Below are 13,615 nucleotides of genomic sequence, written 5' to 3' on the forward strand. Positions count from 1 at the left end.
GCGTTGATCCTAGCAGTATGCAGGACACCTGTCATACATGAACTCAGTTAAATGACCTTGCTCTCCATGAGTTCGCGTAGCTCAGTGGATAGAGCGCCCGCCCGGTGTTCGGGAGGTCATAGGTTCGATTCCTGTTGGGGACTCAGAATTTTTCTTTGTCCCACGCTCGTGTCATGTTGATTAATTCACCTTCACACCATTGCAAAAAGTGTAACACCAGTTCAAATTACACATCGTAATTCTGGATTGTGATTGGCTGAAAGACAATAGGAAATTTTCTAAGCAAATGATATCACGTAAAATGATGACGAATATTTTGTGGAAACTTTGAAAAACGTTTTCTCGAATGAGAAAAAAATGCCTTTAAGAAAGATCTTCCGTCACTTCCTCCACGCGAATTTTTTCATGTTTATATTATTAATGAGTAATCATACGGTTTTTCTCGTTCAGTTTGGAATTAATTTGCACTTGTTAGTTTTTCACAAAGCTGAAATTGCACTCGCCGAAGCGGCTCGTGCAATTTCAACTTTTTGAAAAACTCACTCGTGCAAATTAATTCCAAATTGAACTCAAAACCGTATGATTACCTATACTACTACTAATAATAAATAAAATGAAATAAAATAAAATAAAACAAAACAAAAAGTGCGCTTGGCTTGTCATCGGCAATTCACATGGGTGGAGCGGAAATGGTCTCGGGTCTTGCATCACGCAAGAATCGTGACAAAGCACGATTAAGCGCTCAGATCAGTAAATTCTTCCGACATAGTACATCATTAGAAATGTGCTATTTTTAACAATTGACTAGGGCCTGAGGTCAAAAACAACATACATTATCAAGAAAAAGGACCATATTGTCTGAACTGAAGAGAAATACCAGAACTAATGAACGAATCAGTGAACGAACCACTGAAAGACTTGGAAAGACTGGAAGAAAGGAGTGGGAATCTTGCCTTTATACGGACTGCCAGGAAAAAGACATTACGTCATTTTGTGGTCATGATAGCGAGGGCCAGAAACTGACCAATGAAAATGCTCGTTCTATTACATGTAGCAAGACGCCATCTTGAAAATAATGTAGACAGGTGAAATCATGGCGAAATTTTGACAATTGCTGCAGATCCTCAAAAAAACATTAGATGGGAAATGAGCTTCGGAGAAATCATAACTCTGAATGTTGGTGGACGAAAGTAAGTGCCATTCGCATAATCGTCTTTTGGGGGCCTTTTCTGTGGAGGAATTAGTAATTTTAAAAGTCCGTAAGGCGGTAAAATCTGGTAGAAAGTGTCTTTTGCTTGGTGCTGCTACACAGTCAAAGTAAAATTAAATTTAACTTTTGTTTACACTGAGATAGTAACGCTGCTCTTATTCACATGAAAAGAAATCGTGACTTGCTTTCAGAGAAGTTCAAGATTAATTCCTTTCAATCGAAAACTGTTTCTGTAGTAGCTTTCCAAGATGCATTGAAATTGGAATAAACTACATGCATGCATGTGTAAGCTTGATTTACGTTTGATAACTTTAAAGTTTAACTGGGAACGAATAATTTATTGTTAGGATAAAATTTTGAGTCCTACCTCTATTATCTTAGATTTCTGGCACACACTTTGGACTTACTATTAATACGGCTGCAGCATACTGCTGACAGCTTCTACAGTACAAATTGTTAATTCCAAAACAAAGTGGATGTAGTGATCTAGCTGTTACAAGCACTTGGTGCTACGCAGTCTTTCAGCTCAAAATTTACCATATTTTTAAAAGGTTGATCAGTTGTACAGTTTTCAGTGTAAATTGTCAGAATGGTGGACATATCTAAAATTTGTAATAATTTTTCGTGGCCTTCATTTTTATTTTGGCTTGTTGAACATCTGCAGGTTTTCAACTTCCAAGCAGACTTTAACATGGATTCCAGACTCATTTTTTTCAAGGTACAGTAGGCATGGTTGTGATTTTTTTTGGCAGTGAGGGAAATATAGAATAATGCCATGACTGCAAATCTTGTGTTCTTAAATGTTCAACAGCAACATGGTGTTTTCAAAGATAGGATGTAATAATTATATTGTGAGATACCATCGAAGTTAAAGCAATTTCTCAACGCAAATTAAGAATATATATTGGACAACCATACTTTGAAAAGTCAAAAGGTCTTCCACAATGATTTGGGTCTAAGACCTGGTCAAAGGTCATACTGTTACTATGTTGTGTTCTTGGGTCAAATGCTTTACTCTTGCAGTACTAACCTCTCTTGAACCCAAGAGGACAACCTGTAATGTAAGAAATACAGGGGATAACCTATAATGGACTGAATCCCATCCAGAGGGAGTAGTGATAATTAGAGGGAGTGATAATGACTTCATGCCACAGGAATCGACAACTCCAAGAGTCTGGACTCTCAGATCCTTTGGCATGGCACAGACATTACCTCTGTTGAAACAAGAACTATACATGTATCTGGGGCACATCCAGGGGGGTTCAGGTGGTTTGGTCAAACCCCCTAAATTAAAAAAAAAAGACATCATAACATGCCAACCTAGCCTCAGAATGTCCAAGGACCTCAATTTTAAAATTTCCAGGGGAGGATACTCTGCAGACCCCTCTAAAGGGGACCACCTTTGCTGGCCTGTATCTCAAACCTCCTTCCCTAAAATTCTGCAACTGCCCCAGTACATGTATATGGGTTGAAACACTATTACAACTTGTTATCAACTAACCTAGATACAGAATTTATTTGAGGTCTTTGGCTATACTTGGATCTTTTACTTAAAATCATTTATTCCTTGGACCACATCAGATGAACGAAAGTAAACTATGGTTTTGTTTAAATGCTGTTTAATAACAGACTTTACTCACTTGGCTAAGTGCTGTACGAATATCATACTAGGATACATAATGAACTTAATTTGACCAAGAAAAATATGTGCAGCTCCTTGAACATTCAGCTGGTGCTTTATACTTTGTGATTGTTTATATTTTGAGCACTTTAAAAAATGATAGGGCATTGGCATTGATAAACATGTATCGTTATACGTAATCATGTAGTTGAGAATACATTGTAGTCTTGTTTACAAGCTGTCTGTCATTAGTTCCATATGACTATACAATTATTGTTTAAATTCTTTCTCCCAGTTTACTAAGTGGAAGAATTTCGTCTCTAAGAGATGAGACAGGAGCGGTAAGAAAACCATGACACTGTAATATCATTGAAGTAGGTTGTTATCAAGGATAAAAAATATATGTTTTTTCATAAAGTGATATCAGAAATCTGTGGGTCTTATAGAATATGTTTCTTTAGTCTTGATCAATGATAGATTTGGATTTGTTTCTCTATCCATCAATCTCTTTATGTCATTTTGGAAGAGGCTTGATATTTAAGCTGAGCTTGTCTTCAAAGGCTACATTGAGACAGAATAAACTGGCTGTTTTAAAAATGTGGCTGTTGTACATGTAGAATAGCTTGATAAGAGTCAAGTCTGTGGTTTGGTGCATGGTCAGTGCCCCACCCCCTCCCCCCCCCCCCCCCAAAAAAAAGTACATGTACGTGTAAAGTGTTAGCAGTTAGGACTTCCACTGTAATTTAATTTGCTGGTTTCACTTTTTCACGTAATTTTTGTTAACGTAGTTTATTAGTTGAGTATTATAGACATTCACAATCACTTGATATTTTTATTGTTTTGTTTTGAAATAGATATTTATTGACAGAGATCCTGAAGCTTTTGTTCCCATATTGAATTTTCTTAGAACCAAAGAACTTGATGCAAGGTAGGGCTCCATGTGTGAAATTGTTATTTAATAGTTAAAATGCATTTATGCATATTATTTAAATAAAATTGCTTGGTCAGGTGTATAAGTCAGAAGCGTGCTATTTATGAATGATTGAAAAAAAAACAACAACAACAAAGTTAGTGTTAATTTTTTTATGTGTGTTTCTTGGTAATAAAAACTAATAAATGATTTTGAAGAGTTGCAAGTCACTCTTTCTAGATGACAACATCAGTGTGCTTTCCTCCTACACCAGCATGATATGTAAACATTTATCTAATATATAAGACTGTGAAAGAACTGAAACTGCAGCTGTTTGTTGTACATGTGTACCATATCATGCATCCATTTTATAATTGCGGTATGACTGATTGATAACTATAATCTACATATAAAATTTTGTGTGTTCCCATTAAAAGAAAGTTAGAATGTCATCTCTTATAAAAATGTATTTTATGTTGTAGAGGGTTGGACTTAAGGATTATCAAACATGAAGCTGAGTATTATGGAATCACCCCTCTTGGTATGAAACTAAATGTAAAATTTTGGTGGTGCACTTGTTTAGTTGATAACGTAATCACTATTAATAAATTTTTGGGATAACAATATGGTTTTCAATAAAACCTGCTAGCAGATACATGTACATAAATGCGTATGCCAAGTTCCATGAAATGAGGTAGCTGGATATTATTAACCAGGGCTAGGAAAAAACTTGAAATCCATCTTGCCCTTTGGACAAGTAACTCTCAGATTTTGCTTGCCCTGGGCAAGTCTTAGTTGACAGATGAGGTTTCTGGGCCCTTGGCCATTGGGCAAGTGTGAATGAAAACTGACTTGCCCTGCAGGAAAATCTACTTGTCCTGGATGACTGGAGGGCACTTTTTTTGAGCCTTGAACCAAGAAATTTTTAGATGCTTATGGACTGAGATGCACTCAGGGTTCATAAACACAAAATAGATGAAGGCCAATATCCAGTCATCTTGACCAAACACGCCTGGCTAACAAAGGTTTATTAAATGGCATTGATGCAATTTTACTGCATGACACTTTTCTTCCTGGATACATCAGGCAGCCCCGGGAAAGATAGCCTCTCTAAGAGTAGCCAATCACACCTGCAATTATTATTACCGTGGAATTCTTATTTGTCAAACCCACAGTTTTTCGAACCTCCTGATAACTTGAATCAAAAGTCTTTTCCCCTCCTCAGTCAAACGCTGTAATTTTATCCCCAATTTCTTGAACTATGCTTTTTTTCAAACCAATTTTCATTTCCCTTGGAGGTTCAAAAAAATCAGGATTCTACTGTATTGACAGAATTACATAATTATTTACATGTGTTGATTTGCTTTGTCTTTGTAGCTAAGCGGCTAGCTTTGTGTGAAGAAGTCTCTCATTCCAAATGTGGTGATGTGCTGTTCCATGGATATCTTAACCCTCCAGGTAATGAATGTTAAAGAAACCCATGAGAAACTACTCTGATAATTTCCTAGGGTCTTTTTGAGGACCTTAATGAAGAAGTAGCTGGTGATTTATTAAATAGTGTAGACTGAACAAAACAGATTTCAGAGGGAAATGTATCACATTCTCAAAACGTTTTCTAAAATTTTAAGTTTATATATACTGAAAAAATACTCATTTGAGATAAGGCCAATAAAAACCTTATTAACAACCTTGGAAATCTTGATTTCTGGAGGGGTGTAACTGATAAGCAACAGTTGGTTATATGTGTTTGGTGGGGAGAGGGTGTTTGACAAGGGGGGGGGGGACTTAAGAGGGAGAGGACAATATAACAGGTCAGCTCCACAATGAGTTAGAAGGGGAGATATAAAGGGTTTATGATGAGTTGAAGTAATTTTTTTATCCAAATGACTGATTTTCTTTCAGAGTTTCCACTTCCTTCCATGTCAAGACACTCTTCGTCATCTGCTCTCACGAGAAGAAGCTCTGCATCAACTGTAATAAGTGCATCACGGTATGAAACTAATGCCCCTTCTTACCGAGATTTTGGCATCAGAGAAGTGCCTGATGATGATGAGGTTGTAGCTGTGGGTGAGTACTTAAATGAAGCCAGACAAAAATATAGTAAATTAATTTTTCATGTGTGTTGAACCAGGAGTGTCCAGTGCATTTTTATTATGTAATTCTTGTCACCTTTCTGTTCGTCTTATTATATTCTGGCTGCATGGGCTACGTATTAAGTTTGCTATTTATGCTTCATGACTTTGTATATATAGCATATACTTATCTCAAGTTTGAAGCATGAAGTGGCTACGAACCATTCTGTTTGGTCATGGGGCAATGTTCAGACAACCTGGCATATGTGCCAGTACACAACTAGCTCGAGTCTAATAAAACTGTCTTTCCCAAGTAAACAATGCCTTTAACCTCAGGCTACTCTCATAGCCTGTGTGGATCTTGAGTCATGGTTTGCATCCATTATTAGTTTGTTTTCATGTTACGCTTCCATTAACACGCTTCTACTCACTTTGTCTGGATTAATCAACTGGAATCCATTGTGCTTATCATTAGCACCCACTAGGGTACTGTGATGTCAATTATCTGCAAATGTTGTTTTCTTCCACAGATGTAGATCCTAGAAGAGTGTTGATGGTGATCGGTCATCACAGCTTTGTAGCAGTGGCTTTTGCACATTGTGTGTTCTGCTACAGGTGAGAGTGAAGAATTCCTGCTGCAAATGTTCTGCATCTTAGCACTGATTTTTGCTGATGTTGCTACTGTTTGTTGGATAGCAGAGCTGGGGCAGTGGTGAGAGTGCTTGCCTCCCACCAATGTAGCCCGGGTTTGATTCTGGCCTGGTGCCACACTGTATGCCTGTTGAATTAGTTGTTGGTTTTCACCTTGTTCCAGGGTTTTTTCCCGGGTACTCCAGTTTTCCTCCCTCCTGAAATACCAACATTTCCAAATTCCAACTCAATCAGGATGGAGGACCTGCATGAAAACTAGCTGAAGCTGATGTGGCTTCCTCTCTAAACATTAATTAATTTATTATTTATTTATAACTCTTTGTCTGCAGATCTAAGGATTCTGTTGGTTGGGAGCTGATTTTTTCCACTCCTTATCTGGTGCACTGTGTAGAAAAAATGGCACTCAATGCCAAAGTGACGTCCAGTTCTCTTGGGGATAAAATGCTGGCAGTTTCATCTGGTGAGTTAAACCTAGTTCACACTAGCGACGTAATGACGTAATGACATAATGACATAAACATAACAACATACTTGTAGTACTTGCAGTTAAAATTAAAATAAGTCCTGCTAAGATGTACTGTAGATGTAAATCTAAGTCACTCTGTAATTCAGGTGTTAATAGGAAATCATCATTCTTTTCTCTTTCAGTGGGTAAAATTCGTTTATGGAGCTTCACTACAACAGACCATATTCAAGGTGTTGTGAAATTTGAAATTGGTATGTTTTAGCTGATCACGTGGTGTTGCCTTGTAATTCCTTTTTTTAGAAATCAAGTGTTCTTTATTCAGGGCCCATAGCAAGTGCAGCTTGATTGCTTGAAAGGGTCCAACAAAATAATGTTTCAACTACAAAATGAAGGGCACATCTGCCAAAGTTAATTCCTTGGCTCACTGCCATCACCTCATCACTTTTCACTTATTATTTGAGAATTTGTTTTTCAATACTGAATTATGATTTTGTTGTTTCCTTTGATCTGGCTGCAGGAACATTTGATTTAACTGTTCCTGTAGATGCTCTGTTTTTCATTGGAAGCCAGCTTGTGGCTACAAGCCACACAGGCAAGATTGGTGTGTGGAATTCCATGACTCAGCATTGGCAGGTACAGTGTGTGTAGAGTGGCAGCTTGTCAGTATCAGCCCACTGAACTTCTGGCAGTCTGCTCCCAACTGTTGTTATTGTTTTGGGTTTTTTGGCACCAAGGGAAGGCATGCTTGTCTTCAGGGCCTGCAGTCGTTTTAGTCAACACTATGAGTATTGACCTCTGGGCAGGTATTTTGGCATTTGTCAGCCAATCAGGTTTGAAGGAAAGTCAGTGAATCGTGAACTTTCCTGTCAGACCTGGCCTGAGGCCGTTAGTCTTGGTTCTGACCATTTAGAATGGTGGACTCCAGGGCACTTCCAGGTATCCACCTGGCTCAACAAGGCTGGAAGGCAAGTACTTGCCCAGCTGTGCCCTGCCTACTTGCTATAGGTATTTCAAGGAGTAAATTGTAGATTATTAACTCTTCTTTCTTTGTTCAGATCCAGGATGTAATGCCTATCTCCAGCTATGACACTGCAGGTTCTTTCCTTCTTCTTGGATGTACAAATGGTTCTATTTATTACATTGGTATGTATGCAAGATTGTTGGGCTTTATAGGCCATTTATTGAGGTAGTGTACTTTTGATAACTACCCAGCTCATCAGCATTTCACCACTTTATTGTCGTGATACTTCTAGTGTGCTCCCCTTTGCTTTTTAATTTCTCTTCCATCTTTAAAACTGAAGAAATCTGTACTCAATTTCCGAGCTCTCATCTCTGTAGCATGATACAAGTTGTAAGTATTGTTACCCCCCCGCCCTGCTCCGACCAGGGGGGAATGCTAGTCCATCCCATGTCATCCCCTTTCCCTATGCCTTCCTCCCCCCAGCATCCCCACTACCTATTTATACACCTTTGTGAATTGAAGCACTTTATAAGTTAGGTGTTTTGAACGGTTGATTCAATCTTTCTTACGTCCATACTCCCATTACGCCTCTAAAAGCCGTTGAAAATCAAAAGTGGACATCTACAACTTTATTCCGCCTGGATATGCTTGTCAGAAATCGAAATTTACTTGGTTCTTTGTGGCATCACACAGATAATTTCTTGTTTCGTAGATATGCAGAAGTTTCCACTGAGAATGAAGGATAATGATCTTCTGGTGACTGAACTTTATAAAGATCCCAATGAGGACATGGTGACGGCACTCAGCGTGTACTTGACACCTAAGACGTGTACGTGAATAATCTTTTCGCCAGGGGGGGAACTACCATATAAAAAGGGCAGGGGTGCTTGTCGGAAATTTTGAAACGAACCCCTACATTGTAAGAGGTACCAAGATCCTGCTTTGTGGGCGTGGTTTGAAATTTTTTCGCTCCCGAGAGGTACCAATTCTAAAACAACACATTATCTCTTGTCGCATTTTTTTCGGCTCAATACCCTAAAAGGCACCAAAGCCGATTTCTTAACCCCTAAAAGGTAGGACGAGCACCCCCGTCCTTTAAATATGAGATTTCACCCTGGGTCTTTCCCAAGCTAAGTACACTGTAACGGCGTTATATCCGCAATCGAGCTTAGTTTGGAGGGTAGCCACTTTCAAATGTGATACAAGGAACATAATACTTATACTTAGGAGTATAATTCGTCAACCTCTACCAAATTGTGTAGCCAAAGAAAGCGCGGGAAACTTGTTGCCGTTAGCGAACGCGGAAAACATTTAGTAACCACTGGTAAGCACGGGAAAAGAATACAGCATCGTTGCTGAGATTGGTTTATACTGCACGCTGAATGTCGAGTTTTTAGAACCAGTCATTGAGAGTTTAAAAGCCTGCATGCTGTTTCTGCTATTTCCTTTGTTTCCAGGGGAAGTAGTGTAAGAGTTAAATAAAATCTGCAAAGGGATTTCCCCGTCACCGCAGAACTAGAAGAGAAAATTAAAAAGAGAAAATTAACTTCAAACAAAGTAAGCACAATTACAGTTCAAGGGGTAATTTGAGAACAACTCCAACACAGAAAACTTCGGATGCCTTTACGTTTCCATCTAGGATTCTGATTCTTGGTGAACGCATTTTTTTTTACTGACATAATAAGCTTATTTGCACTGTTTTGTTTTTCTTGTCAGGTTTAAGTGGCAATTGGATTGAGATAGCGTATGGTACAAGCTCAGGAACAGTGCGAGTGATTGTTCAACATCCAGAGACAGTAGGTCATGGACCTCAACTCTTCCAAACATTCATGGTTCATCGAAATCCCGTCGTGAAGGTCATGCTTAGCGAAAAGAATCTCGTCTCCATTTGCTCAGAATACAATCACGTGCGCACGTGGAACGTGACACGCTTTCGCGGCATGATCTCCACGCAGCCTGGTTCCACGCCCCTGGCGTCTTTTAATGTTGTTTCTCTTGAGGCACAGGACGCACATCCTAGCTCATCAGCTGGCAGCGTCATCGGTGAGTAACATGTAAGCGTGAGGTCAATATGGCTGGATATTGGCCAAGTTCTTTTTCTGATTGTGATGTAGTCGAGAACGAGGCCGGTATCCAGCCATCTTGACCGAACAAGCTTTGTCAATAAAGGTTTATTATACGGTTTTCGGGGAAATTTTTCTTGCGAGACACAGAGGGTAGATCCGAGAGGGCAAGATAGCGCCATCTTGGCCGCTCGGGTGACCAATCACAGCGCAAGATTTGGTTCATCTTGCCCGCTCACGGAGCTAGCCATTTAATAAGAGCCATTTATGTGTATTGTTCCTTATCGTTACTTAAATTAACTTAAATAAGCTGCTGATGTGACGAGCGAATAAATTTTCTTGTGCCGAAAAGAAGCATTTTTGCCTGTCTCGAACATTCAATCAGAAAGCTGTTATATCAGCTGATGCAATCAGAGTACGTCGTGTTACTGGAAACCACTGCTCCATTCTGTTGTGTTGACACGCCCAACTGACATACTTATCTATTGTCGGTCCCAGGTCCATTCGGCGAGCGTGACGATCAACAAGTGTTCATTCAGAAGCTTGTACCGGACACTGATCACGTGATCGTGCGGTTCTCTTCCACAGGGAAAAGGTAATAACTACGCGTTAATTTTACCTAACGCTATAATGCAATGCTGATCGCAGTAACGAAGCTTGTTTTAGCGGTTGCTGCATGGTAAGTTTTTGAATCAATTTATGGTCACAGCTTGAGATAATGAGAAGCTTCAGGAACTCAACCCAGGAGGTTAATTGACGTCGCAAAGCTGAGAAGTTAAAGAGATAAAAGATGGATTTATTAGTCCGGCATCCTAAACCATTCAGCCTAGCTGAGTCTAAAAATCTCTTGGGTGGAATCAAGAGTTCATTTCTCTTGACTGAATGCATTCGCGTCTGTTTAGAACGTTGGTATTATTTTTATCAGGATCTGCACAATTCGCTCAGTGGACGGCAGTAATATCACTTCATATTGCGTGCACGAATGTGACGCCTCGAGCAGAATGGGTTCCAGACCCCGGCGATTCCTGATAACAGGCCATTCAAACGGATGTATTCAAGTAAGAACACAGAATCTTATCTTTCCAAAGCAACTGGTGTCTTCGCCTATAGTAGGCTCTTCGCTGAAAGTAAATTGATATATTTATTTTTGTGTGTGTGGTGTCTAGATGTGGGACCTGACAACAGCACTAGAGATTGCCTCCAAGCTGCCTGGCGAAAACACAGGTTAGAGAGATTCTGCTTCGATAAATTACTAAAATGATACCTGTCTGCGGTACAAATTCAATCTGTATTGTAAAGGAGAGTTGTTAGTCTTAGACTGTTGACTCTTACAACGAAGAGTCATTCGCGTTTCCAGTTTTTGTGTTGTGATGATCTGACCAAAGCCCATTTGCCAAGACTTTTTGAACCGCTTTGGTTAGGAGACGCAAAATCCCAGCCCAAATCGTTAAGGCAGAAAATTCTGATGGGTCGAAGGTTAAAAAAATGCTTTACATAACAGCGACGTCATAAACTGTAAGACAAAAAAATTCATATTCTGTTATACTTTCCAGCATTTATTCTCGAAAGTGTACACTGGATCACCAAGCGCACGGAATATTGTCGTTGTCGCTTTATGTTCCTTATGTAACGCCTTTTGTTACTCTTTTTTTTTTTCACAGAGCGTGACGATATTGGTAATGTCACACAAGGAGAACTGTTACGGACACTCGAACAATGTGACCTCAGTGCGTCACGCTGCACGACGCCCTCCATGTCGCCAGCCACGTCACTGCTGCACACAAATCTCACGGGCTCGCGCCTCAAACTCTCGTACTCATGCCCTAGCTTGGGCGAAGATGACCGCGAAGAGGCTGGTGCCAGCGGAGGAAAGTCCAAATATGGCATTCTCATCTCGCAGTGTTAGAGTCTAAAATATAGGAGCATACAATAGAGAACAGGCGGGAAATACAGTGAATTTATAGCCGTAGCCGGCTTTAAATATTTAAACCTAACCACGTTGGATTAGACAGTGAAACGCACAGGCTAGTGGAAAAGTTCAGTTCTCGTATGTTTCAATTTCTCGATGATTTGTGAAATCTATAAAATTGGGAAAACGCACTCGTTTTCATTATTGAATTGATTGTATTATCAGAAGGAGAGTCGTGCACAATGTTTGAGTTTGATATCGGTGTTTGCTGTCATTAGGACTCGAGAGATACGCCAAAAATGTTGAGAAAAACTGTACAAAGTTGCAAAAGCGAAATATTCCTAGTCTCGTGTGATTCCGCGTGAACTTGACCCTGGTTTGGACGATTGAAAAATGCTTTCCTCTTGTCACTCTCACAGCTGAACCAGGCTCCTAGTTATTTTTCAAAATGAAATTACCACGAAACGTTAACATGGGTGAGATATTATTTGAAATTTCTTATCAACGTCGAAGCAAAATTACAATTCGCGGGGCCAAATTTTCGTTTCTTGATGATGGCTTTGAAAAGCAATACAACGAAGGTCCAGCCCGAATTGGAGAATTATACAATTACATTGAAGGTTTCTACTGCATGAAAACTACTGCGAGGTGTCATGATATGAGCCCGCGATTTTCGCATTTTAAGTTTCTAAGCAACAAACGTGCCCCTATCGCGTCATGTCACCTAACAGCTATTGTAGTTCTGGTGTTTGTTTACGCTGTTTTTTGATTGGATGAGAGGAATCGGAAGCTCTTGAAGTCAGTCAACATGGAACTTAAAGGAGCTACGTCACGGTTGAAAAGTTAAGCCTGAATTATTTCAAGCTTGTTGTTTGTAATCCGTGTTAATCTTTTCCATCCTTAACCATCCTTGTTCCTTTATGGTTTATTAATATCTCTTCGGTGTTTTTCTATCTTTGTAAACTACTATTTTCAGGTTTCCTTAAGTTTAAAGGTAATTTTGTTCGTGGCCAAAATAACTCAAAATACCGTGACCGAGTTCCTTTAATTCTCAGAGTCATTGGGAAATGATCTTAAATGAAATTGGGAAATGACCTTGAAATGATCTCGAAAATAAGTGCGTTTGTGAGATACATTCTCTGTTACTTAAATGTACACAATTTTAATGGTTTGTTTCCCGTTGAGAACTTGTAAATTTATTTAAGAAGTGGAAATAAAGATTTTGGATGAATTTTTTGTTATCTTCAAGACAGTTGAAGTGATGCAGAGCCGGCAGTGTAAAATCGTTGAGGGCTTCCTGCTAGGTCCCAAACAAATAAAGTGATGCACAACGACCTTGCAAGGACAAAAGTCCCGACTAATCCAAGAAATCAAGACAGCCTGTAAGCTCATTCGCAGAGTTTGCATCAGGCAAAGAAGCCCTTACCGGTGGAGTTCATTCCAGTTTCTATTGCATTAAGGCACCCTCCCTGGTCCCTTTCTCCCTAAACCCTCGAACCCAAGTCCGTCGCAGGGTTCCCCAAATTTAAATTCGCCGTTACCGTTAACATACTTTATGGAAGCAGGAACTGTTGGAGTTATGTGTCTTCCCCGAGAACACAACTCAGTGCTGACCATTTGGTCCCCGCGTCTCTTACAAATTTCACAGGGTTCAGTGCTTGTAGCATGAAGCGACCATGATCTTTTTCATTGGAAATATTTTTTCAGGTTGCCAGTTACCCATTCACACTCCTGAGTGAAAACCTGCTCTAG

General features: G+C 39.6%; 1 protein-coding gene across 1 annotated transcript; it reads left to right on the top strand.

Moving 5' to 3' along the window:
* The first annotated feature begins 1,049 nt into the window (after window positions 1-1,049).
* LOC145485827 (BTB/POZ domain-containing protein KCTD3-like) lies at window positions 1,050-13,111 on the top strand. Its single transcript, XM_081464469.1, has 18 exons — window positions 1,050-1,190; window positions 1,875-1,928; window positions 3,127-3,172; window positions 3,686-3,759; window positions 4,224-4,282; window positions 5,119-5,199; window positions 5,644-5,808; window positions 6,344-6,428; window positions 6,794-6,924; window positions 7,113-7,181; window positions 7,448-7,563; window positions 7,986-8,073; window positions 8,604-8,720; window positions 9,608-9,934; window positions 10,453-10,549; window positions 10,880-11,012; window positions 11,121-11,178; window positions 11,616-13,111. The coding sequence occupies exons 1-18, from the start codon at window positions 1,147-1,149 to the stop codon at window positions 11,858-11,860; spliced, it is 1,989 nt and encodes a 662-aa protein (XP_081320595.1). The 5' UTR covers window positions 1,050-1,146; the 3' UTR covers window positions 11,861-13,111.
* Window positions 13,112-13,615: the final 504 nt, after the last annotated feature.

The sequence above is a fragment of the Orbicella franksi genome, chromosome 4, assembly GCF_964199315.1.
Source record: "Orbicella franksi chromosome 4, jaOrbFran1.1, whole genome shotgun sequence".
NCBI lineage: Eukaryota > Metazoa > Cnidaria > Anthozoa > Scleractinia > Merulinidae > Orbicella > Orbicella franksi.

Bases quoted from the DNA above. Each gene is read 5' to 3' on its own strand.
- LOC145485827 (XM_081464469.1), top strand. From the start codon at position 1,147: ATGAGCTTCGGAGAAATCATAACTCTGAATGTTGGTGGACGAAA. The intron at 1,929-3,126 runs GTACAGTAGGCA...TCTTTCTCCCAG, and splicing joins CCAGACTCATTTTTTTCAAG to TTTACTAAGTGGAAGAATTT. The intron at 7,182-7,447 runs GTATGTTTTAGC...ATCTGGCTGCAG, and splicing joins TGTTGTGAAATTTGAAATTG to GAACATTTGATTTAACTGTT.